General features: G+C 46.6%; 1 protein-coding gene across 4 annotated transcripts in view; it reads right to left on the bottom strand.

Annotated features, from left to right (window-relative positions):
* The window catches only part of LOC306821226 (NT-3 growth factor receptor-like), a 180,401-nt gene extending 154,011 nt beyond the window's left edge, over positions 1-26,390 (bottom strand). For 2 of the 4 annotated variants that reach the window (XM_079339517.1, XM_079339519.1), the window contains exon 1: positions 25,747-26,390. In XM_079339517.1, the coding sequence (XP_079195643.1) occupies positions 25,747-25,988 (242 nt within the window). In that variant the 5' untranslated portion in view covers positions 25,989-26,390. Of the gene's footprint in view, positions 1-14,697; positions 14,753-25,746 lie in introns of those variants that run through there. The other 2 variants (XM_079339518.1, XM_079339520.1) reach the window with 2 other exon arrangements.
* Between the last annotated feature and the right edge of the window lie 530 nt (positions 26,391-26,920).

Genomic DNA, 26,920 nt, shown 5'->3' with positions numbered 1-26,920 from the left:
CTTCGTAGACGAGCCCGGTAATGAGGGACATTAATTAAACCCAGCGAGACTTGAATGCGTCTTTGATGAAGATTAGAAGCAGCGTTACGCAGTTCGACACGCCTTCGACATGAGACGAGCGTTTCACGAGCGTCTGATTCGCCGTTATCACAAAACAAATCCCTCTGCTGAAAAGTCCTGGTTCAATCAAACCCGGATCCATGTGGCTCCCCGGAGCACGAGCAGCCCGATGTCTGCCGTCTGCTGACGATCTCGTCTGATTGTGCCCATTGTTTCCAGCGCTGCCGCCCGTCTGTGATTTACGACTTTGTTGGGATGATCTACAACGCGCACGCCGCCGCCTTAATGGGAAAATGTTTAATAAAATAGAACGTCTCTGGTGTGCTCCCTGGATATTGATCTACACTGAGCCTTCCTTTCTGTTTTCACAGAGGCAACACTAACACTTCAGAGTGGGGACGCAGCGGTGAAGTAGCACTCCTCTAGATTAAAGCACACGCCTGACATCAATCAGACAACCTGTTTCTCTGTGTGTGTGTGTGTGTGTGTGTGTGTGTGTGTGTGTGTTAATGCCTGACTCATAAGTGTTGCATTGTAAAGATGGGGCCCAGAGAAGCTATTTCCCCCAACATTTACTGGAAGTGCACGGCTGGAACAAGTCATCCTGGAGAAACCAATCATGAGGGACATTTGGCATTCAAAGCTGGTAGACGGGAATCTGTGGCCGGTTCAGCTCGCTGAGACAAACCCACGCCTTCCCTCTGTGTGCGAATGCAATCACCTCCTCATGTATGAGCCTGTGCCTTCCATCTGCTGCTCACAATCTGATTCATAAACGACGAGGCCCACTCAGGTGTAGCGTGTGCGTTTTTACACGCCGCTCCCGACGCGTGCTCGTGACGCCACACACACCGGATGTGTACGTGAACCGGCGTCGGGCGTTTGACGCGCGGCGCCTTGAGAGAGGTCCACCTAGCGTTTTTAGCATGAAGCGTTTGAGACGTCACGTCGTTTTGCATGTCCGTCCTGTCTCCATGACAACAGCCTGTCGACAACAGCCGCTGACGTTGACGTTTTTTTGAATTTGAGATTGATTATTTCCCGATCAGGCACGGAGCAAAGAGGAAACGACGAGGACTTTGATGTTTCATTTATAGCACACGGGTGGGTAATATGTTTCTCTTTAAATGTTTGAAGGGCGGAGCCTAAATTAGAAATGGCGTCTCGGTGGGCTACAGGCGGCTGTGTGCAGCAGGTTTAAGGCACTTGGATTTAATCATTCACGCTTTATTTACACCTGCGCCCGGGTTGATGAATTAGGGTTCAACGTGTTATTCTGTATGCAGCGTTCATATCGACAGATCAGGAACACGAGGGGGAACAAACTGGCCCGCCGCTCTCCTGCTGGAATTACACGAAAACGGGAAAATTTGTGATAATTCGTCTGAATTAGAGGAACAGCAGAGAGACGGAGAGCTGCAGAGTGTGATATCGACGTGAAAACACTGACCACATTACAGCTTTATTAAAAATGATTCCCCTCCATGGAAACCAGATTCAGCAGCATAAGGAAATACTGCATCTGAAAATCCAAGGTGAGCAAAGAGAGAGAGGGAGGGAGGGAGAGAGAGAGAGGGAGGGAGGGAGAGAGAGAGGGAGGGAGAGGGAGGGAGGGAGGGAGGGAGAGAGAGAGGGAGGGAGAGACAAAGACACAGAGAGAGAGGGAGGGAGAGGGAGGGAGAGACAAAGACACAGAGAGAGAGAGGGACAGAGAGAGGGAGGGAGGGAGGGAGAGAGAGGGAGAGAGAGAGAGAGAGGGAGGGAGAGAGAGGGAGGGAGAGGGAGAGAGAGGGAGGGAGGGAGAGAGGGAGGGAGAGAGAGAGAGAGAGAGAGAGAGGGAGGGAGAGACAAAGACACAGAGAGAGAGGGAGGGAGGGAGAGAGAGAGAGGGAGGGAGAGAGAGAGGGAGGGGGAGAGGGAGGGAGAGAGAGAGGGAGGGGGAGAGAGAGAGAGAGAGGGAGGGAGAGAGAGAGGGAGGGAGAGAGAGAGAGGGAGGGAGAGAGAGAGAGGGAGAGAGAGGGAGGGAGAGAGAGAGACAGAGACAAACAGAGAGACAGAGAGAGGGAGGGAGAGACACAGAGAGAGAGAGAGGGGGAGGGAGAGAGAGAGGGAGAGACAAAGAGAGAGACAAAGAGAGAGAGGGAGGGAGAGAGAGAGGGAGGGAGAGAGAGAGGGAGAGAGGGATAGGGGAGGAGAGAGCGAGCGAGTTGTCCAACAGTTGAGCACAAAGTGAAATGAAAAACCAGCGGGATGAAATTTCAATTGATTGCTTTAGTTATCGGCTGTTTCCCAGGGACTGATCCTCTCGGGGAGGGATGGCCCGAATTATGGACCGATCAGCCGAACAGCTGCTTCGTCTAAGTGCTGGTCTCAGAGGATCTGGCTATTATTTATACTGTGAGACCATACAGTCCTTCAGAGGGAGCCGTACAAAGAGTGGCTGAGCACAGATATCGATCATAGTGGTCGCTGTATTGACTCTTATTGCCTTCAAAGCAGTAAAAACCCAACAAGCTGCAGACGGGTCCGGATCACATCAGCTCAGAATAAACAGCAGGAGGCTGGAGGAGAAACATTCGGGTCACGTTTTTTGCACTCATGCTTCAGCTCGCAGGAGAACGCCTCGTTAGCGTTGGAGCTTTTCATGTTCATCGTTTTCCCCGAAGACACTGTCCGTCTTCGTCCTTCTCTTTGTGACCGCCGTGCTCCTGTCCATGCAGAGCTCATCACCAACGTGTGGGACAGATAATCAGGACGGCTCGGAGGAGTCTGGGAGTTCATCAGAATCGCTGATGGTGATAATCTGACGGAGGTCTCAGACAAAGAGTTCTTCTGATTAAAAAGAGGAAAAAGGAGCTGAAGTCGTCTCCAGTCAGAGAGATCATGAGAAACACGCACATGTAATGTCGTACTTTTAGCAGACGGTAGCGTGTTTGAAAGCGTCATTTTTAGAAAATCAGCTGCAGCTGCATTTGTCACTCTGACTTTATTTAAAGCAGACAGTGAAGTGTTAAACACGTGTTCATGTCTGATTCTCACTCTGACTGAGAACAGTGTCAGCCGGTTAACCATGAAGATCACTTCCTGTATGAGTGTTTTAACTCTGCTAATACTACCGGCTGGGCTGCTACCAGTCCGCTCTGTGTCACCGGTTTGCCGATCAGCGCCGGGTAGAAACTCCCCAAACCTCCCAGTGTCACTGTTCACTGCAGGCTCGGCCAATCGGCAGCAGAGATTTGGCAGGGCTAAACGTCATGGGAGCGTTGGTCCGTGTTCTGAAAGGTATCAACGCTTTGCACATGACTAAGCTCAAGTGTTTCTGCCCAAAATGAAAATGACTATAATTAGTGGGCCACTTTGCCAAGTGTCATCGGGCTATGATCCTCTCCGGATTCAGCTCCACGCTGGACTTTAGTCAACACTCGGTCTGAGGGCGATGAATCTGCACATCAACGCACGTCACTGACAACACCGTCAACCTCCATCTGTGCCCAAAATCATCGGGCGACATGGACGCTGTCAGCCCACAGCTATCATTACGCCATTAGACGCTTTCAGTGTCACGGCGTGCTGCGAGTGCGTCACTCGTGGATCTGTAAAACTTAACGAGGCTTAACCACTCTGACCTCCACGCTGTGCTGGCGTTCATACGCTCCTGAGAGGACAACTTCCGTCATGTGTTGGAAATCTCTGTTTCTATCCTTTATATTTATTTAAGATGTTTACAGCGAGACTCAGAGAGAAAGGTTTTTGTGTGTCCAGCACAAGATGACTTTGACTCAAGTGAGAGAAACCAAATGTCATTCAGCATTCTGATTCGGGATAAGACTATTATCTGGAATGATCAGCTCTTCCCCCACCACATGACTGATGGAGACAGCTGACAGGGAACCTCACACTATCGTGAGCTAACGCTAAACAGCTAACGCTAAACAGCTAGCGCTAAACAGCTAACGCTAAACAGCTAACGCTAAACAGCTAACGTAGATTTTAAAAAAGGGAACGCCATTACCAATCTTTAATGAACTGAGATTCAGAACAGAATTGAGGGAACGTTGTTTATGGAACAATCTTCACCTTGGAATCGAAGAATCAAAATCACAAATGAAAAAAAAGAAAAAGATTTAAATCCAGTTTGTGAAAAAGATTTAAATCCAGTTTGTTGAAGAGCTGTGATAAAATATGTCAATGAGATTTATTGTTCTGTTTGGAGATGTTTGTGATCTGCTTTGACCGGGATGAAATGAGTTGTTACCGAGGACCGACCGGCAGCTGAGACCTGTTGTGTTGGATTTAAAAATGTACAGTCAGTACTCAGATATCTGTGACCATCACAGGAGGGAAGTAGCGGTGAGGACCGTCTGTTTTCCTGAGGTCGTCAGGTGATGTGAACGTGTCGTGTCTTAAAGAGACGGTACATTTAAAAGTCAGCTTCACTGAGTGATCAACGCCGGTCACATGACTGACGGCTCAGAATGGAGAGTCTGAAGAACAAGCCAATAAAAAGAAGGCTGGAAAATGGTCATGTTGTAACGTTGCTGCCACAGGTTAGCCATTTTCTACACACACACACACACACTCACACTCACACACACACACACACAGTCATCTTCCTCTTTAGCAGCTTGTTTGGAGCGCTAAGAAGGTTTCTTCACGGGGACTAAATGTGACACTGACCGCCCTCTTCTTCAGCAGGTCTGCTTCTGGACGAAGCCTACATGTCCCATAGAACCAGCCGGTTACCATGACAACCAGCTGCCCCAACACTTGTGACTGTATAACATCTGATTTGGCGCCTAATCAGCGTTAAAAAAAAAAACCCTCAGAAAAAGACAAAAGTTAGAAGACTGTGTCGGTGATTTTTCTACCAGACTTGAGGAACTTCAGATCCCAGAATCCTTTGCTATTTATCCCTCTTCTTCTTTAATGTAACTTTAATTAGATATTATCGCATCCACCAGCGAGGTGCGGAAACATTGCCAAGACAGGATATCATTTTGAACGCTCACACAATCATCGTGGAACTGATGAGTCGGTTCTGATCCGTGAAGAACTTCAAGCCTGACATCATCCGCTGATGACCAAAACAAAACCTGTGTGTTGCTCCCTGCGCCTCCCGCTGCCGTCAGCACTTAAACCTCCACCTCTTCGTCGAGCTGCACTGTCCTCCTGCTGAGCTTCATCATGTTTAATCAAAGAAGTGATCGTATAGCTCTGGGTCTCTGCCAGAAGAGCCGCACTGCATGCAAATGTGAGGAGACCTTAAACACAGAGATACACACCGTCTGGAACGACACGCCGCTGAGCCGCTCTGCAAACAGGACACACTCCCCTTTCAGTCAGACTATAGATGTTTATTATTTCTTGTTATAGGAAATATGGACGCATCGTAAAGACATGCTGGACAGGATGAGAGAGAAGTAGGAGGACGCTTACAGAAGATATAGACTGGTATAGTAATGACGTATTTTTGTAGGCCAACCCGAAAAAATGGCGCCGGTGGTTCCTACGTAAATTCGTCGTTCATGTATGTCATGCATTGGATTTTGGATCATTGCAGAAAATAATCTCAGTGTCAAACACACATTTCTGATGCTGTTTTGTTCAGCGGGATAATCTTTACAGATGAACATCATTTATATGAAGTTTGAAGAGTTAATGCAGCCAAGAGAAGTAAAAAGCTAACGTCATGCTACAAGCTAACTACACCACGGTCGGTTTGTAATGACGTCACGGCCGTTATGCTTCATCGATCTAATCAGCGGATTTGACAAGCTAGCTAAACGTTAGCTTAAGAAGTTGTTTATTAACCTAATATTTACAAGAGCACTGAAAAACAAGACTAGAGGCTGTAAGGAGGATTAGTGAGAGAGTTCCCGGCGTGATGACGTTTAATGTCTCCATGACAACCACTGTAGTTTCAGTTAGCTACTCGTTAGCAACCGCCGTTTAAAGTTCGCGTAAAAACTTTAAAATTCACAAGTGTTGGTCTCAGCGCACGTAGTTTATCTCATCTAACAAAACATCAACATCTCTTCAGCTTGTGTTAACCACAGACCTTATTTCAGTCTAAACACAAACACATTCAAAATCCACATTGACTTTTAGAGTTAGGAACCCATGGAGCTAACATGCTAACTCACTTCCTGGTTTTAGGACTCAAAACTACACTAGTCTATTAGATACTGAATTAAAAGTACCTGAAATGATCCGTCAGTTTCTGTCGTCCTCCTCCCCCCCCCCCCCTTTATTATGTAGTAAAAACATTTGGTGTCATTTTAAACCATCTTGCCGAAGCTTTAACTTGTTTCCACTAGATAATTATACGGCGTCCAGGAGATAATGACTTGTTTGCATAAGGTAATTATAAGGTGCACATACTTTAAAACACTTTAAGGGCTCCGTATAGAAATATGAGACTCTTGGTGGGGGATGATTTCGGGGGGGCTGACGGGTTGACTCCTCCCACCTGCAGGTTTCCAACCTGTACTGCTGCCTCTTCTTTATGAGGCCACAGACTGCACTTATCAGCCCTCCATCTTTATGTTAACAAGACATCTACAGCCTTCCTTGACAAGCGGTCTGTGAAAACAATCCTCCCCGTTATCTTATCTTCCACGTCAAACCGTTCATTAGCACGCCGTTCAGAAGACGGGAAGAGGGAGCGCTAATCGTCTGCTGCTGCTGCTGCTGCTGCTGCGAGGAGAGAGAAAGTTAGAAAATGTGGAGTACAGCGACATACTGTGCAGCGAGGCGCGTTTAAGGGGCTTTGATTACAGATTATGATGCCATCTGTTGTGAACGGTGGTCATACTGTATGTGACAGGCAGCATATTTGATACGGGGCGCGTACGCCTCCTGCTTCGTCTCTGCACAGCTCGATAAAGACGCCTTCCCTGAAGGCCACAGTCCGCAGAGGGATCAGTGGAGTCCTGGCTCAGACCACGGCTCATGGCTTACAGCACGAGGAGTGGATTAAATGTTCTGCGCACGTCCTTCATGGAGCTCGTCTCCTTCAATTTCAGGATATGATAAATCTGCAGCTGAGGGGCATCTCTCCTGGAGAATTCAATTAGGTAAGAAAAGAGAAGAGGATCACAGTGATATTAGAGCGCTGATCGCAGAGCTCCTCAGCCCTCCCAGTAATGAACCGCTCCGTCTCTCCACCGTGACTAGATTGATTTGACTAGCCGGGCTCAAAGTTCAGCCTCTTTTTAAAGTCACTCTCAAAAGGCCTGTCATTGTGCAGCGGAGAAGTTTGAGAGTTAGAATTGGATTGAAATATGAGTGACGGTTTGGATTGAAGGCGAGGGAGCGGAGCGCCCCGCACGCTCCTGAGACACCTGCCAACACATTTAGGTTAACCTTTAAAGAACTTTGTGATCTTTTCAAACCCGGTACAGCTTGACGGATCCTTTGGACCCCGACGTTAATCAATAACTCCGCTCTGCAATTACCCCCCCCCCCCCCCCCCATCTGTGACTGTCTGTGAAGGGCCTGTCAGAGATCTGTCGCTGCTCAGTAAACACGTGAGATGATTACCCCACCCTGTATGTCTCCGTTTTTATGCGTCCGATATTTACCCTTCCAGGACACTGGAGTCCTGACTGAGGCAGCAGCGAAGTGGGATAAGAAACCGAAAGGACAACTCAGAGACGTGTGCACACAGCGGTCATGTGACCCTGGCTTTTAGAAGCCGACTAAATGCTCCATAAGGACGCTCTGCAGCTCAGACAGAGTTGATGCAGCGTGTCTTCATCATGTCCACTCTCCTCATCTGACAGTAAAATCAGCCTCAAGGATGAACCTAACCGTGCGTCTACAAATAGCATAATTAGCAATAATAGCATCTGATAAGAATCTCTATTATGAGATTACGTGACAAAGGCGTCGGCTATTATCACAATTATGAAATGGTGAAATTACCTGGGTGTAATTTGTGCATCGTGAAAGATGTTTATCTCTGGACCCTCCACCGACGTGAAGCACGAAGCCTCTCAGCAGCAGCTTTTTCAGGTTCATGCACTGAGTCAGTACCAACAGACATCCAACATGCACTTAAAGAATCCATGTTCAACTTCTTCCCCATGAATCATTACTATCACAGCCAATCGAACAGGGAGCATGTCGTCTCCTCAGCCTGTCTCTGTTTGAGACGCCTGCCGAGCAGCGTTACATCCCTCACACGCTTCACTTCAGCTGCCGTCTCTTTAAGGCCCACTCTCCCCTGATTGGTCAGTTCTGCCTGCAGTCGCAGAGACATTTCAATGAGCTTCAAGGTGGGCGTGTCCGTAAAAGAGCTGGCGGCGTGGGCGTGTCTTTGCTCCATGCTAACGCATCGACAGAAGCGTAAGGTGTCGTCGTTCAGAGCAGCAGGAAAGCAGACAGAGGAAACATTAGATGGATTCATTTAAATATGGAGAAGAGGAATAAATCAGTTTGAGTGCATTCTGCTTCATTGTCTGTTTTCATTGGACAATTCAAACACAGCGTGAGCTCTAACCTTTCTTTGGTTGTTTGCATCAGTTTAGTTTTGATCAAAGTTTTTGGCACTGAAGGACAAAAAAGCTGTAAACACTGTCTTGTTTTTCTCAGCAGTCCGCTCGGCCAAGAGAAGAGAGAGTGTAATTACCGCGTTTGGGATGAGACACACTCGAGCGCGCCCGGCAGAGAAGTCGCTCTGTGCCTCCTCGTTTCCTGTGACATTTCAAGATCTTTTGACTCTCTGTTTATTTTTCATTTCTTTGTCTGCCGGCTCTTTATCTTCCATTTTGTTTCATCAGCTATTTCTGTCTGGCTGCGGCGACCTTCGACCTCTTAGTAACTGGTGGCTAGTTTCTGTTACTGATGTGGAAAATAAAGATTGTTTTATTTGTTTCCTTTTTCAAAGAGCGCATCCCTTAAAGGAAAAGAATCTGAGCTCGAGTGACTGAGCAACTTTCCTGCACAGAAGTGGAAGGCAGCGTGAAACTAGCATGATTCTGAACGTAGCGTTGCCTCAGCGCTCCGTCTAAACGTTGGAGCAGATTTATGATTAATCATCTTATCGTGGCATCAAATGTTTATGTTCAGTGGTCGTCTCTGCAGCTCCTCTCGGTGTTCCTCGTTTCCCCGAGGAGTCGAATAGATTCATTAAAACAGCATAATTATTTCCCCCCCTCGCTCTGTAAGAGAAAGCGGCGCGCAGGAATAATTGGAGTAGCGTGTGCCCTGCAGGGCGGTACAAAGTAAGACAACATTAACACAGACTTGTAGCAACAACACGGAGAGGGGAAGATGTGGCAGTAAACGCAAAGCTATCATTAAATGTAAATTTAGACATTTTGATGACACACTTTGCCTCCGACTTACAAGGTTCACAGAAGCAAAGCGGTTTGTTTCGTTACAAATAGAAAAGTCATGATTTCATGGCTGGTTTAAACTTAACTGCAGAGTGATGTTTTTAACCATAGGGAATTACAGCCCAATGAGAACCATGCAACCACACAATCACTGAACTGACGGGTCTGAAGGAATTATTTAAAAAAAACAAATGGAGCCATTACAAGAATGATCTAACTAAACCATAAACACTTCCCAAACGGCCCTATTTGACAGCAGAGAGGGTGGAAGACATCCCAGCATGTATCCCAAAGAAACGGGAACATAGATGTGTTAAATTCTCTTTGCACCTCCAGGTGAAACTCAACATCCAAACCCAGACCCTCCTCCTGAGCTCGTCGGCCCCAGAAGCTCTCTGAGTTTTATTTTGAAGGGACAATGGAGCAGCTTCACTTTAGGAGAAGACGGTTTTATTTTGAAGGGACAATGGAGCAGCTTCACTTTAGGAGAAGACGGTTTTATTTTGAAGGGACAATGGAGCAGCTTCACCTAAGGAGAAAACTAATTTTATTTTGAAGGGACAATGGAGCAACTTCACCTAAGGAGAAAACTAATTTTATTTTGAAGGGACAATGGAGCAGCTTCACTTTAGGAGAAGACTGAGTTTTATTTTGAAGGAAACAATGGAGCAGCTTCACTTTAGGAGGAGACAAATTTTATTTTGAAGGGACAATGGAGCAGCTTCACCTAAGGAGAAGACTGAGTTATATTTTGAAGGGACAATGAAGCAGCTTCACTTTAGGAGAAGACTGAGTTTTATTTTGAAGGGACAATGGAGCAGCTTCACTTTAGGAGAAGACTGAGTTTTATTTTGAAGGGACAATGGAGCAGCTTCACTTTAAGTCATTGTTTTAGTTTCATAAAGCTTCAGTGCAGCCTCTCTCCGAACACACGATCATTTATGGCGTTCCCAGTAAAACTATAGAGAAGGGAAAAACTCCAAAGCGATCAAACCCGGAGATGATTCACACAGATGTGACGTCGCTTCAGAACCGCACGGGAAAACAAACAGTGTTGTTTTCCTCAAATCAGACATGAGGGAAATCAAAGCGAAAGGTTAAGCTGCGTCACGCGTGTGCGTGTCACTTCTCCTCGCACTAATTAGATCTCCTGATAAGATCTGCATCTCCACGCTCCCGCTCGGCTCTGACAGGAGGAGTTTACACCTGCGAGGAAGGATCACGGCTCACAGCTCCAATTAGATTCAGCCTGGGTGATATTAAGCCAGGTGTCGAAATAACAGGAAGCTATTTTTTGCTCGAACGCAGACGCCGGAGATCAGGCAGACAGGTAACAGAGGTGTTCTTATTTTAAGGGAGTTAAACACAAAGAAGCGTCGGAAGGCAGGCGGCGACACACACACACACACACACACACACACACACACGCAGCACCAGGACCCCCTCTAAAGAAAGACCAGAGACTGTGAGATGGATCTAACGCCTCTGTTTCACAAACATGTTTCATGGTTTTGGTGCTACGATGGAAACAAGAACACATCCTGTGTGTTTTTAAAGATCAGAAATAGAACCAACGTGTGTCCACGTGGACTTTAGAAATCACACGACGAAACAGGAAACACTGAAGACCAAACAATCCACTCGAGGAAACGAGCAACATTCGGGAATAATTAAAACTGATGAACATCACGTCTCGTCTCCTGCTTCATGATCACAGGCGGTCTGTCATGTTTTAACTGATCGAGCAATCTGCCAAATCTGAGCACTCTTAAATTCCAACTTGACTTTGTTTCCAGCAACGAGAACTCTCAGAGAGTCGACTGTCAGAAACCAGGAAGTGTTTACGCACCACAGTGTCCTTAACATCTGGATACAGGCTCAATAAGCTTTTTTCCACGAGTGTGAGCGATCATCTTGAATGTGGGTTTAAAGACGAGGACTAGGTAGCAGCATGTCTCACTGGACCTGAAGACACGAGGACTAAAGAGCAACACGTCTTTGTTTCCAGCTCTCAGGGCCGATCAATAAACATCAACTTCCTCCCGTTTAGTGATGCGTTGGAAGAAGAGGCAGACTCAGCTGGTTCTAGTTAAATTCTGCCCAAACATGTCTCCTTGTTTTCTGGCTGTGATGTGAAATGCAATAACACCGTGTCCTCCCATCCTCGACTTCTCACAGCAGTCTGCAGTGTCATCCAATTACCTCCAGAAGGAAAAGAGGGAACTGAGAGGGAGATAGAGCTCAAGGTTGTTGAATATTTGATTTGTTTGCTATTTTCTCCCTGCTTTCATTTAAGTAACTGCTTCTCTCTCACACACACACACACACACACACACACACGCTCTCCCTTCTTCTTCTTCTCGCTCCTACACACACACACACACACACACACGCTCTCCCTTCTTCTTCTTCTCGCTCCTACACACACACACACACACACACACGCTCTCCCTTCTTCTTCTTCTCGCTCCTACACACACACACACACACACACACGCTCTCCCTTCTTCTTCTTCTCGCTCCTACACACACACACACACACACACACACACACACACACACGCTCTCCCTTCTTCTTCTTCTCGCTCCTACACACACACACACACACACACACACACACACACACGCTCTCCCTTCTTCTTCTTCTCGCTCCTACACACACACACACACACACACACACACACACACACACACACACTCGGTCTTTACCAAAACGAGGATCCGTGACTGGCTCCTAAATCATTCAGTCAGACAAGGCAACGTGAGGGAGCGGATCATAGCTCTGCCTCACATAAAGGACTGATGGTTGCTCTTCGTGTAGCCGGTTTACTTATTGAACATACAGTGAGGGAGCACACACACACACACACACGCACACACACACACACACACACACACACACACACACACACACAGAGCAATTACTGAAGCCTGTTCAAGTGATAAACCACAGCCACCCAAATGACCTCAAAGTGAGCCAGACTCTTGGCATGGGCAGGGTGGGACAATGTCCCCAAATGTCCCCGGTCCAACACAGCAGGTGGAGGTTTGCAAATCCACCAAAAACCAGGAAGAAGAAGAAGAAGAAGAAGAAGAGTACAGCGGTCCACTTCCTGGTTTGTGTACGACTACAGAGACACAAATAACAAAACTGCACAAGAAATAAAAAACAACAGTCACCAAAATAGGAGCATAAAGGGTTAAAAAAAATATACTAAGAGACACAAAACAACCACAAGAGGCGCTGTTCCAGACTGCACAAGTCACACGTGTTATTCATGACCACACGCATTCACGCACAAACATCTCCACTCAGCCTGCAGGAAATGTGGAATAATCATTATTTTGAGGTTCTTTAAAGTTCTCTCCCCCTTCAGAGAACCCGAGGGGAACATGTTGATCTTTCCAGGAACAATAAACACATTAGTGATGCTTGACAGGTGAAGCCTCTGCAGTTCACAGTGTCAAACGTAGACAGCTGCCGCCGCAGGTCATTCCTCCTGCCTGACGTGTCAGCCACTTCAGAGTCCTGTCAGAGACGAGGCGTCATTTATCCAAAGCATGGAATTAGTTTGACGTCGCTGCGAGTTAAATGTCCACACTCGTCGTCATTGCTTGGTTTTTTTTTTCACCTCTTGAACTCCACCAAAGTGTGTGAAACACGGAGTGATGTCACACACTTTGTGTAAACGTTCGTCGCTGTTTTGTTGCCTGATGTTGACAGTGGGATTTAATTAAGCAGTTCTGGATTGGCTCTTGTGTTCGACCAATCAGCGTGCAGCCAAAGTCCACCTTGTGCTGTGAGAGTCGACTGTGTCTTCATGAGAGAGACAGGACAGTGGAAGGACATGCAGGACTTTCTGGGGGGTTTGTTCCTTGGCTGGCGTTCAAACCTTTTTTCTTGCAGGTCAAAATTGTGTTAGAATCACTCGTGGGTTTTTTTTTGTTTGTTGTTTTTTTTAATATTTTAATTAATACTGTAAGGTACTTTTTTATATTTTGACCTCTTTAAAAATAATGTTAATACACATGAACTATTTTAACTAATTTGCAGTGAGAAACTATTTTGTTCCAATTTCTTTGAAAAAAAAAAAACAGTTTGTTGATCAGAATCAAAAGATTCACAAAAGAAAACCTTCTATGAAAGTGAATTAAATACTTTGATTTTGTTTATTTGTTTTTATTTTGTTTATTTGTTTTTCTCAGAATCGAACCTGTTAGGTGCTTTTTGTCTTTAGCTCAGGTTATTAAATGTTTGTTTGCAAAAAACATGCAAAGGTTCATTTTCACAGTTGTGAAATTTTTTTGGGGAAAATAATCAAAGCTGTTAAAAAATGAAAAAAAAAAAAACTAATTGTACTGAACATTTTCTATTTCAGGAATAAATTTAACCCCTCGCTAACATGGATAAAAAATGCCATCTGAATGAAGCCTCGGGCCAAAATCTTCTGATTCTTCGACTGAAGTCGGGGGCTGCAAAAAATCCCCTCAAGCGCCGTAAATGGCCCCCGGGCCGCACTTTGGACCCCCCTGCTCTCGAGTCACCACGGAGCGTACCGACGATTAGCTGTGGGATTTTAAAATGTATGTAGGAGAGTCAGCATGTGATTGCTCTGCTGTAGGAAAAGGCTAATGAAGTCCTGATCAACTTAACGATGTCTTTATCTTAAAGCCTCTGCTGTCACATCCTCCATCATCCCCGAAGCACGTCTGAGTCGCTGCAGCAGCGACAACAATGTGTGCATTCAGCTGCATCAACAACGCTCCCTCTCTTTGTGTGCAGCTCCACTCTCGCTCCCAGAAGAGCAAAAGAACAACCTGCAAGTGTGCAGCCGGATGCTTCCAAAGAGTTCATCGCTGTTAGTGAGCGGAGCTTCTTCTTCTTCTTCACATTTTGAAGATAACCACGGTCGAGCTGTGAAACACCAGCTGGCGGTGGCGGCTATGCTAACGGCTTTCCTTAGCATCACAAAAAACTGACCAGGCAACCTGACGTGTTTCTCAGCTCATAGAAGCAGCTGCACTCAGTGTGAACCAAACATGCAGACTGAGAACATACAAGGACGTTACATCTGATCTCTGACCTTCATCACATTTACTGCACATGTTAAACTCAGTTGATGCAGATCTCAGACCATGTGCAGGAACCAACAGAGAAAAGGAAACAGGACAGCTCTTAATAAATCAGCGTCACTGTAGTTTTTAACCAAAAGTTAAAGTGAAACAATCGTTCATAATTCACTCGACATCATTAAAACAAGAACACAATTAAGTAAGAGGTCAACTTTCCACTCACAGCCGTGGTTCTCTTTGTGTTCCCAACATGTCTGTGTGAAAACAGGAAGTGGCAGGTCTGAAGGCGGGCTTTATAATGTTGGGGGGCGTGGCTTGGTCGGGTGTGATGATGGTTCTCTTTTAATCACATGAATCAGAGTCAGGTCAAGTCATTTCAATATTTCTGACCAGATCAGAAAACCTGGGCGGCTGTGGCTCAGTGGTTAGAGTCCTCGTCTCTCAAAACAGAAGATCGAGGGTTCGATCCCCAGCTCCCCTGTCAGGGTGTGTGCGGGTCGCTGCTCCTGTGGTCGACCGCTTGGTACCCCACACGGATAAATCATCCAAAGAGCGACGTGATAAAACTAAACAGATTTCCTGAGATTAAATTTATTTGAATTATTTTTATTTTAATATATTTTAAGTTTTAATAATTTCAATGTTCTTAAAATGTTGTGTTTTAATGTCATTAATGATGTTTTAATATTTTCTTTCCTCTGTCCTGATGCTTCTCGTGTAAAACACTTTGAATGTGCGACATAAATAAACTTAGCCGGCCTCCAAATACACATAAACAGCTAGTTAGCTTAGCTTAGCATTTATAACAGCTAGCCTGACTCTTGATTTTCAGCAGCTTTCCAGCTCGCTGAGTAACATGCTAACGTCTGATGTGTTGCTCAGCGGCAGAGGCAGAGAGTAACAACGTGCCGACTTCACACAGGAGGACATGATGACACCTGTCCTCATCGTGTCACATGTTACTCCCTGAGATCGATGCAGGACCACAGGCTGTCCTCACGCAGCTGTCCATGGACTTGTTCTTTAAAAAGGTTTCAGTCCTCTGACCGCTCCGCAGGTTCACACACTGACAGCTGCTGGACGCTGACGAAGAGTGTCCGATGCATCAGCAGGAGTCATTTTGGGTTTAGCGTCTCGAGGACTCTTCAACATGCGAGCTGGGGATCGAACCTCTGACTTACCAACTCTACCACTTAGCCACAGCCAGACTTGTTCATTCTACTCCAACAAAGCCAACACCATACAAGCTGAGCTCTGCATGACACACACCCACACACACACACACACACACACACACACACACACGTACGTTATTATTCATTCAGGCAGCATTTTAATTTTTAGAATTGTTGCGTCTCTTCTGCCAAATTTCCAGAGGTTTAAACAGTTTCTGAACTACCGGACGTGTGTAGAGTTAGAAATAGTAGAGACGAGTTTTTTTTTTCTTCTCATTTTAAAGACTTGAGGAGAGCAGTGTGAGAGGAGATGATTCAGCAGGAAGGATGTCAGGTACTTCTTAAAATGATGAGATTTTTAGCCGATGAAGGAAGATGGAGAGTGACTGTGATATCCTGTCAGGAGTATCAAGGTCACTGCACCATCAGGGAGCCAGTAGGAAGGAGAGCCGAGTCCCAGTGGGCCATTTACTTTTAATGTGTCCTCATCTGCCTCCACACAAAGCTCTGTCGGGGTCTTAAAAATCTCTCCCGGTGCTCTCGACTGTGGATCGGCCAGCGTCAGCCCTCGGCTCGCTGAGGATGATCAGTGAGTGCGGCTGAATGGCCTGCCAAGCCCGTAATGTTTTGATGTAGTGCAATACGCACCGATAGTCCCCAGAACAGAGCAAACACAGATATCAAAGCATCAGAGATAATCAATAAACACAGGCGGCTACCGTGCTCAGTGAGGGACAAAATATACATCTTTCTGCCTTCTGGGAAATATGAAGGTACATTTGTGCCGCGATGCTTTTTCCTGTCCTCGCCGCCGCTGATGTTTGCGGTCAAATCTAAACAGCTAGGATTGTAGAGCCATTAATTTATCATGAGTGTTTACCGCCCAAACAGCGGCGCACATATTGCCTCAAATAGATCTCATTTGTACAGATGGAGAAGTGATGGACGGGTGAGGGGCAGGAGGGGGCGGCTCGCTCTGAGTAATGATTTGCTTTGTGGGAACAATGAAATGCCAAAACCACAAAGCGACTGATTTCCCCCGTTTTGAAATACTCGTTTTTATCTCGCACACTGTAGCTGCAGCTTTACAAATGGTGAAAATAAATAAAAAGAATACTCCAGCACGACGCTGGGATTAGCCGGAGCGCCCACGTGACCCTGAACAAAGCTGCGAGGTCACGCTGAGATGTCGTGGATGCAATTACACACAATACAGAGCGTGCACGCAGGCGAAGCATTCAGTCTGAAACACAATTTAATGCAGTATACATTTCCTGTGATGACAACAAAGTAGAAAGAACGCTGTTGAAGAGCATTCACAAACATGCACACGCTGCAGCAGAGAGAGAGAGAGAGCTGCATTATTCACACAGCGCCGCCAGTCAGCGCTGACATGGAGGACGGTGGAGGCGCCGACGTGATAACACATGATGATTTATGTTTTCTGAAACACTAAACATCCCTCGTGAGTAACAAGCACAGGAGCCGGCGGCAGAGCGGGGGGAAAGGTACGTGTGATGTCAGAGGGGACTCGACTCGCCGTGGAGGTCGGACAAAGATCCTCGCCGCTGAGGAGATGTGCAGTGAGAGCGACAGAACGCAGAGAGGACAGGGGGAGACGGATGCAGAGGGGAGGAAAAGTTTTGTGGAAGTCGGCAGATGAAGAGGAAGGAATTAGTTAAACTGCAGCTTTCCGTGTGGCTTCGCTAAGCAGCCAGCAGCTCCACGTCGAAACATGATTATCTGTAATAAAGCCTCTGAAAAGCTACCTGATTAGACGTTAAACTGTCTAAACGGCGGTCACCAGCAGACATCACAGCGGCAGGCACTTGATAATTGTTGCCTTAGAAGTGAGAAATCACGCCGCACATTCGAAACCAGCAAAAACAGGAATGCATGTAAACAGATGTAAATTGACGGGATGTGCACAAGGGAAACGTTCCCGTCTTGTTATTTCATGTTTCTTCATGCTGCCATGGAACAAATTGCAGTGTAAATAGGTAGATACACAATTTGTTCTGCTCTCCTCCAATCTCTCAAATTCGACAAATATAGATAAAGTGTTGCCCACGGAAGCGACACTGACTCATAATCTGCTGTATGAAAGCAGACGCTCAACTGAATGTCAACAGAAAGCTTCTGGAAGGCGGCTGCAGGGCTTTAAAGGGTTTTTCTAATCCTGGCTGAAACAGCAGAGTGCCTCTCACCCCGTCGTCTTCAATGCATCTTCTGATTGTTAAAGGGGGGAAGGTGCCTCGTTAGCATGCATCTTTTACACTCCGAGGGCTGCCTGCAGATGTGGCCCCCCAACATCTGGGGGGGGGCTTGGTCTGTCACATGGTCCGGACTTCTCAGCACCCCTTGCATGAGGGAGATCAGAACCAAACCGCCGCACTCTCCCCCGAATCCTCAGATGGCAGCCGTGACCTACTTTCCACAAAGACTGGCTCATGCAAACTTGATGATATGCTCATACCGGAGGAGGCCGAGGCGCTCTGCCTGAGGTGAACCTGGAGACGGGGGGGGGGGGGGGGGGGCAGCAGGGGGTCTGCTCGCTGAGGAACAACTGGCAGGACGTGTTAGCAGCTCCGTCCGGGGCGGTTAAACCACATTTTGGGCGCTGACACTGAGGCAACGCAGGAGCTAAGACACAGCTCGGTGTCAGTGGCTGTTAAGATCAGCTGACAGCACGAGCAAAGAGCCTCATCTCAAAGTCATGTGATCACCCGACACAGGCCGAGTCCAAGAAGCTCTACCTAGACACTCGGATGGCACGACTCTAAAACGTCCTCCTTGCATTAAGCACAGGTTTACTGCAGCTCCTTTATGCACAGACACAATCTCATCAAGCACTCGGAGAACTCATCCAAAATCTGTGCAACTTCGAAATCATTAAAAAATCTCAGTTTTATTATTTTTGGTGGAAATAAAATGTGTTCGCAGCACAGAGAATCAAAAACTGGCAGACAACAAAGATTGGCGTCCGATCTTTGGCCATACTTTTGTTTACTGGGTTTTTTTTTGGTTTCTGACTTTGACTGTAAAATCAGCCAGTTTTTGTCTGATTTATCGAGCCAACATTTTTGTAATTCCTTTTTTCTTTGGACCTCCTTTGACATCTGAGAAGTGTCGAGAAAAAGTAGAAATCTTCTCTCGTGAATCGGCTGATCGTCCAGTTGAGCTTTTCTGATTTTTGCTTTTCACTTGATTAGATGAAATAATAATAATAATATAGACATAAAGTTTGTTTGAGTGTAAAGCTACATGAGGTCTAACTCAGCCTTGACATAATGCTTACACAGTTTAGCTGCAGATCACACAGAAACCCCGGCAGGCTTGTGTAAATATCTCATCCCTGGAGTTAAAAAAAAAACAAACTACAAAGTGGAAAGGAGAGAAATATGACGAGGACGGAGGAAAATCAATCAAGATGACAAACAGGTGAGGCGGGCCTCGCAGAGCCAGATAGCAGGAGGAGAGCGGAGGATGAAGAGGAGCGAGGAGGTAAATAAACGTAGAAGCAGAGGGGGCGTATCACTCCAAACACTCAGCTGACATCACAGATTGAGGGGCGGAGCAAAACCACACGACACGCCACGGAAACCGAGCGCAGAAGTGTGCGGTTGTTTCATCAAATCCAGAGTTATGGAAGTGCACGCAGTCCAGTCGGCCAGTCCCAGATTATAACAGCACATATCTACAAACAGCCTTTGCTCGTTTGGAGGAAGTTTGTCGTGACTCCTCCCCTTTGTGTGCGGCGCTCTTCTCGTTTCTCGTGTCTCCCCGGATGCTTTTAAAAACCCAGCACCTTTATTCTACAGCATATTTAAACGCTTCAGTGATGAAGTCTCCTTTAATTAAGGCTGAGCTATAAGCACATTTGATGGCACTTTTTTATTGCACAATTGGATTAAAGGACCGGTGTGTGTCGGGGTCTCCTGGTCTCCTGGTGAAAAACGAAAAGGAACATTATTTCCACTGGTAGTAAAATGATTGCACGCCGGCTGTTTAAAGCACGAGAGCCTCAAACCTGTTTCTGATTCTGCACGTTTTCCTCAACAATGTGAGATGTTTACTCACAAGTAAGGTGGGAGGAGCTTATTAAAGGCCTATGTGGTGGTGGTGGGGGGGGGGGGGGGGGGGGGGCATGACATCATGAGGGTTACCTCTGTCTCTTTTTTAGAAGACGACATGGATGTTTCTGGAGACTCGGAGGAAGATAACAGCCCTTATGGATCGAGAGCGTTGCAGACAAAGTGCTGTTTTAGGCTCAGCAGTCATCACGTCTTTGTACATTCGTATTGATTCAGCAGCTGTGTTATCTGTGTCCCAGTCTGTGAACGCACATCGGGTTTTTGCAATGCGAAAGCACAGCACAGCTTCTTTTTTTTTTTAACCCCTCCCTCTCTCACCGTTAGCTCGTCATCAGCACCGACTGAGGGAGGGCGGCGTCGCAGGTCTGAAGGAGACAAACAGAAAACTTGCATATCGTGGCTTCAAAGTTGAAAGTTGCATAAGTGTGCCATTTGTGGATTTTCCTCCCTTCGGCGATCCTTAAAATGTCAAAATAAGATGGCTTCAAGCAATCAGAAAGTAAAAGGAAGGTGAGCTGCATCATGGGAAATGTGGTTTAAAGCATTTCTGAAGCCTGACCAGGATTAGAAGATAAAAATAAGGCTTTATTTCCAACTATTCTTCTCTTTTAATTCGTCTCTTCAAACTTTGTGGAAGTGAAACATGAAAGTGTGGAAGAGCTCCTATAAATACACGATCCTAATGTGCAACGGTTCCTTTTCACGGCGGGGTCAACACGTACTTCAGCTCTTTAGCAAAGACTCTCAGCTGAACAAGAAGTACTCCACTTCTGCCAACGATTTCCCTGAAAGTCTATAAAAGTCTACTTATCAATTCCCATTCAGAAGCCTTATGCAACGATTACCGAGCACATATTTGGATGTGCGGTTGCAATTGGCCGCAGCCTCACATTCCTGTGGGCTGCACTGGAGGTTGAAGGGGGGAGAGAAAACGCTGCGTTTATGTAACGCGGTTATGCTCGCTGTCTGAACCTGGGGGGGGGGGGACACTCTCCGCCCACGCCAGTCACCTATCAGCGGACCTTGGAAATGTTTGCGTATGAAACAGGTACGTTTGGCAGCAGCATGAGAGCTGGCAGGTTTCATATAAAATGTGTAGCTGAATGTGTGCTCAGATCGATATTTTCCAGCAGAGCTTGGCTGTTTTTAAAAAGTGAAAAGGAAAAGAGAGAGAGAGAGAGAGAGAGAGAAACTTCTCAAGCAAGTTTAAAAGAAGCCGGGGATTTGGCACGGAGCCGGCTGGCTATCGAGTGATTCAGGCAGTAAAGCAGAGGGTGGACGCTTTGACAGCTTTGATTTTCTCTCTTTGTCCTGTTAGATCACGTGATGTGACATGATCAGGGTCACAGCCTTCACTGTGACTGACACCTGACCCTGTTTTAGAGCAACACAACGTGACGTGCATCGCTTCACAAAAGGCCCTCTTTGTACGTAAAGAGGGTTAAAGAGATATCTGACATCCTTGGAAATGAGAGGACACAGACTTTATAAGATTTGAGAGGTATTAAACGATAAACTTACAGCCTTATTTGGCAAAGCCGATAAACAGTAAACCTCTTAAGGGTGTGGAAGTCTGAGTTTGTTTGCAGATAAACAGATGGCAATTTTACAAGTCTAATAAATCTCTGCGATTGAAAACAGAGTTGACATTGAAGAGGCCAAATCGATGATCGTTTTGGAAAAGGATTCTCATCTAAAAGGCAAATAGAGGACTTCTGATTTCATCATTCGAGCTTAGAGACAGCACTGAATGCTAACGATGGTGATAGTCGAATCAAATATTGTGAGAATGAGACATCAGTGGAATGACGAGATGAAATCAAAGTGTGTCAGTGTGCTTGCATGGAGGGATGGCGTGTTGTTTGGTATCTGTTGCTCCCTTTCCCCCGCCGGTCTGCGATCACATCGTTGTGCATGCACACAGTCCGATACAGCACGGGGCAGCGTGCACTTAGCTTGTTTGCTAAATCTGGCCGTGTGGAGTGACGTCACGTAGCGGTCCACTTTGAGCACGTTTGAGTTCACATCACTAAAATAAAATGTACTGTCCGATAAAGGGCTTCAGTAAATTCTGTTCACGCTTGTGATTTGATGGTGCTGCACGTCTCTTTAGAGATTACAAAACAGGCAGAGTCAAAAACTATCTTTAGGCCGAACCCCTTATTTATACATCGTTCTTCATGAGCGAACACGGGAAGAACACGCAGGATTGTAATCTGTGTGAAATGAAGCCTTTAAACAAAACATCACAGGACTTGAGGGACTGATTAGAGTTTCCACTGACTGTATGCTAATGATACGGTGACTACAGTCCCTGCAGGATTATTATCCACATATAGGATTTATCCCCTCTCATTGTTTAATAGCTACAGAAAAGCTACGTTTACACTTATTCCCACACGACATGCACAAGCATTAAGACTGTATCGGCGATCGTTTACTCTGCCTGTCAGTTCACCAATCAGGTCATCTACGTTGTAATCCAGCCATCCGTTATCGTTTACCGCCTGTCCCTTTCGGGGTCGCGGGGGGGCTGGAGCCGATCCCACGCATGAGTGTTTACCGCCCAAACAGCGGCGCACATATTGCCTCAAATAGATGCATCCCATGCACGCGGAGAACATGCAGACTCCACACAGAGAGGCTCCTGACAGACGGGGATTCAAACCAGCAACCTCCTCGCTGCCGCCACCGCACCCCATCACTAAGTCGTTACTGGACGACAATTCAAGTGCAACGAGCAATTATTCATTCAAATTCTGATTTCAAGTCCTAAGGTCCATCGATGGAGCATCCATGTAGTGAAGATACTCAGAAGCACGGCGTGTGCTCAGAAGACAAACAGTAAATAAATGAACAACATGCCTGAGAAGCGACACATCACCTGAATACCAATCTAAGGCCGAGAAAAGCAGCTGTGCATGTTGAGAAAACCTGAAGCAGAGCAGGAATTAAAAAAAGCATTTAAAAAAACAACAGTCCCATGCTAGTCAGAGCTAGCTGATCGTTAGCATAGTTTGAGTTACACGTGCTGTCTGTGAGGCGGGTGAGCCGAGCTGCAGCAAACAGAAGCTTAGCTTATTTTAAAGTTATTGAAGTATTTTGAGTCGTGGTCAAATGTAGAATTCTTTAAAAAGGTCAGAGGAGACAAAACTCATGTGAAGGTTATACATCGACTGTTTGTACTTTAGCACCATCAACGATGTACCGTTTACACTTTGGCGCTCCTTAATGGACTGAGGAGTTGAACACACTGCGTGCGTGTGTGTGTGTGTGTGTGTGTGTGTGTGTGTGCGTGTGTGTGCGGGGGCTGGATGGATGCACTTAAGAGCAGGGGAGATGAGGAGAGCCCAGGGGTGGTTTGGATCTAAACACATATTGGAGACATTTCAGCAGTCGACCCCACAGAGCCGCCTGAACAGATTGGACTGACACTTTAGCCTCGCCTTACAAACCGGCCTCTCAAAGGTGCACGGAAAAAGAAACAGGAAAAACAAAATGAGGCCAAACGTCATCAGCAGAGGTGGAACGGCTGATTGGATTCTGCAAAGAGAGGCGCACCTGCAGCGAGCGCCGCACTTACACAAACCTGTCACACGCTGCAGCTGCTCTCAGAGCCTTTTCTTCAAGTATCACAGCAAGGCCTTATCTCATCCACTTCAAACACTGATGCCTCTTGTGATGAATCTCTGATGTGAGAGAACTGGAAAACTATTATCTGGACTTGGCAGATTTCTTTGGCTGGCCGATCGCACTGCGGTTCCTGCAGGGAGCCCTCGCTCTAGTTTTCAGCCTCCGTGAATTGTCCCCCACGTCTCCCTGTTTCCCTCTTCACCAGCCAAACCGACCTCTTGTTTGCAAAAAAAAACAAAAAATGCTAACACCTCACACAGATTGAGCGAGGGCAGGATTTCTACGGTATGTGGTCTCCATCACTGCCTCCGACAAAACTGATTGTTATTCCTTAAAGCCTGTTTCCTGGCAAGAAAACAAATGAACACCATGCAATTAACAAGTGATAGTTGCAGGAATGTGCACAAACACATTTTTAGCCATGCTACAAGTAATGGTGTGCTGTTGTTCTCAGCCAAATCACTAATTAGACGCTATATTTATATGTTTAACCAACATAATTTCTAAATTAATGACTGCACTTGTTTAGAAAATCTAGATTTTACACAAAACATCCCCATAACTCAGTGGTGTGGTTGTGCTCTGAATGCGTAAACCCCCGTCAGACGTGTGTTTGGATGTGACATTGGTAGGCGTAGTCTCTGATGGGCTGTCATTGAGCTGCTGGTGGTGCCGGGTGGAGGTTGCTGTCCATGCTGAGCAGCATGAAAACAAGCGAGGCCTGCTGGCGAGAGGCCATGAAATGCACAATTACTCCCGGCTCAATCGCATTAGGCTTTCTCAAAGGCAAAAAGGCAATCGATGTGTGACTTCGTCAGAGATGATTATAAAAAGGCATTTTGGCATTTTTTACATTTCTTACATTTAAAAACCAAGCCATGCTTCGTCCTGCTGTTGATCTCAGTGGATAACCGAGGAGATGAGTGAGAGCAGCAGGTTTAAGAACAACGTTCTTCTTATCTTTGGGTCAATCCAGAGTCACACTAATCCTTCACATCGTGCTGTAAACTGGACCCTTCAGCTCCTTTGCTGTTAGCGTTTCACAGAGAGTATTCTGGGCCTGATTTGACTAAAAAACACCCTCTCTGACAAAACAGTCACGTAAATGGCTCCAGTGTGGTAACACAGAGCTCTTCATTCCCTCTGTATAAAGGGGGTACCAGGCTACCCTCTAGTGGCCCGGCTGAGCGATGAACCGTGTCACAGAATAAGTTGTTGACTCCCTCACACAGATAAAAAGAGTAAACCGGATACCCCCCCCCCCCCCCCTCCCCCCACAACCCCCACCTCCCCAAAATAAAGCCCGACTGTTGGGAGGAAAAGTCCTTAGCGGGGTAAAACGACGCGCGTGAAGCCGTGCGGGGAATTCTTGCGCGTAAAGTGAACCGAGGATGTTTATACTTTATATGCAAAGCAGCCTCATCGACACCAGAGGTCTTATTTTAAGGCCCGAGCTCTGCTGCTTTTTTCCCACTGACTTTTCAAGAAAGAAGGCTTTGATGTTGGCAGGAAGGATCGATGCTGGAGAAAGAGAGAGGGGGGGGGGGGGGGGGGCAGAGATGGAGGGGGGGGGGGGGGGGGTGCCGAATAAAAATGTACTCCTCTATGGAGAAGGGGGGGGGGGTCTCTACCGTCATCATGTGTTTCAAACAAACCCTTCATGAATCCTCTGACACCATGTCCATCTCTTAAGGGGAGGAAAAAGCCACAAGTGACGTTTTTTTTTTTCTTTCCACCCCCTCCTCCTCCTCCCCCCTTTTTTCGGTGCGTTTGAGACCCCCGCCATCATGTGCACATCATAAAGTTTGTCGGGTATCATCGCGCTCTCGGATGATGGTTGACCTTACTGCACCGTTTATTTCTGTTTCATTTAGCACAATCTGTCGGAGCAGTTGATGTGGCTTCGCGCGCGCGTGGACGGGAGTCGAGTGAATGGCTGAAATGCGCCTCTCCGCAACATCCTCCTCCCGCTTGGCCACGCGCAGGCCTGCGGAGCCGCTGCGGAGGAGCAACTTTATGAGGACGCACACACATGTAGACACACTTGAAACATTGATCTCACTGGCCCTATGAAAAGATGCATCATGAAGTAGTTTGTTGCCATGGCTGAAGGTTGCAGAGGATTCTTTTCTTCCTCGGTGTGCGGAGGGGACTCGAGACAGAAAGAGCGCATTTATCCTCCATTATCAATCATGGCGTTTTTAAAAAATGGGAAATAGAAGTGCAAAAAGTCTATAATGAAGAAATAATCCACCAACAAATCAGATCAGTGCAAAGAAAAGCAACAGACAGCCAAAAGGCGCAGGCGCCTCAAGGAGGCTGAGATTAATTAATGATTAGAAAATAGAAGCATAATCCGCATCTACTTACATGGTGCTGATGTTTTTGAATAACTCTGCTATGTCAACGCTGGTCCCATTGCTCCCAGTTTCTTGCAGCGCCAGTAAAGGGAAAAACCTGCCGTTGTCGGACTTATTGCAAAAGATCTCTATTTGAGAGCAGCTGCAGGTCGGCGGGCAGTCCAGCATGGAGCTCAGATAGTCCTGAAAAACACTCATCAGAAACAAAACCCTCCACCAGCAAATCCGGATCGAGTGAAACCATAGATCCATGTCTCCGGGCGGATACGGGGGGAGAAGAGGTCCCGATGATGATGATGTCCTCTGGGTTAGAACAGAACAGGAGAGAGGAGAGGAGGAAGAGTAGGAGGAAGGAAGGAAGGAGGATGGTGGTGGTGGTGGTGGTGGTGCGTCCGTACAGAGGATGCTCTATGTGAGCGGCTCTGCCGGGGATGGATGCTGTAGTGTCCTTGCGCGTCAGCGATTGGGTGAAAAGGAGAGAGGGGGTGAAAAAAAAAAGGAAAGGAAAGACGAAACAAAAAAACGGAAATCAAAAATAAGAAAGCGAAATGACGAGAGGCTCCGCTCGTCTTTTCAGCCTAAGATGCATGGTGTTTCCCCGGAATAGCGCGATGCTGCTGCTGCTGCTGCTGCTGCTGCCGATGTCCTCTCTCTCTCTCTCTCTCTCTCTCTCTCTCTCTCTCTCTCTCTCTCTCTCTCTCTCTCCCTCTCTTGCTGGAGAGCTCACAGACACTAAATGAGAAGTTGGAGCGTCAGGTCCCTCCGACAGGCTGACACCTGCACAAACTGCAGGCGATCAACTCTGATTAGGTTTCATATGTGCGAAGAGGAGCAGCACAGTAACACTGATTCAAAGGGTTTAACGTGAGAATATGAGGAGGAGCTTCATATTTAAAATTAAGAAAATACATCCTGAATAACCATGTGGTTAAAGAGCAGACACGTGATCAGATGTTTAATGGACGCAAAATTCCCAAATTTTGCAACAGTGGGAAACCTGACATGGGGGGGGGGGGGGCTGTCTGACAGCACGCACTCTTAAGCGCTGCATGCATTTTTACTTTAAAAGCCAAAGTCAACAACAAATAATAAGTGAAGAGGAATAGAGTCTATATCAGAGAGATATATAGCCCCTAAGGACGTCAGCTGAATAGAAAAAAAACAAAATAAAGAAATATTACAGA

This window comes from Symphodus melops (genome assembly GCF_947650265.1).
Source record: "Symphodus melops genome assembly, chromosome: 3".
Taxonomy (NCBI): domain Eukaryota; kingdom Metazoa; phylum Chordata; class Actinopteri; order Labriformes; family Labridae; genus Symphodus; species Symphodus melops.
Note: the sequence above shows the minus strand (reverse complement) of the source record. Positions and strands in the feature narration are given on the sequence as shown.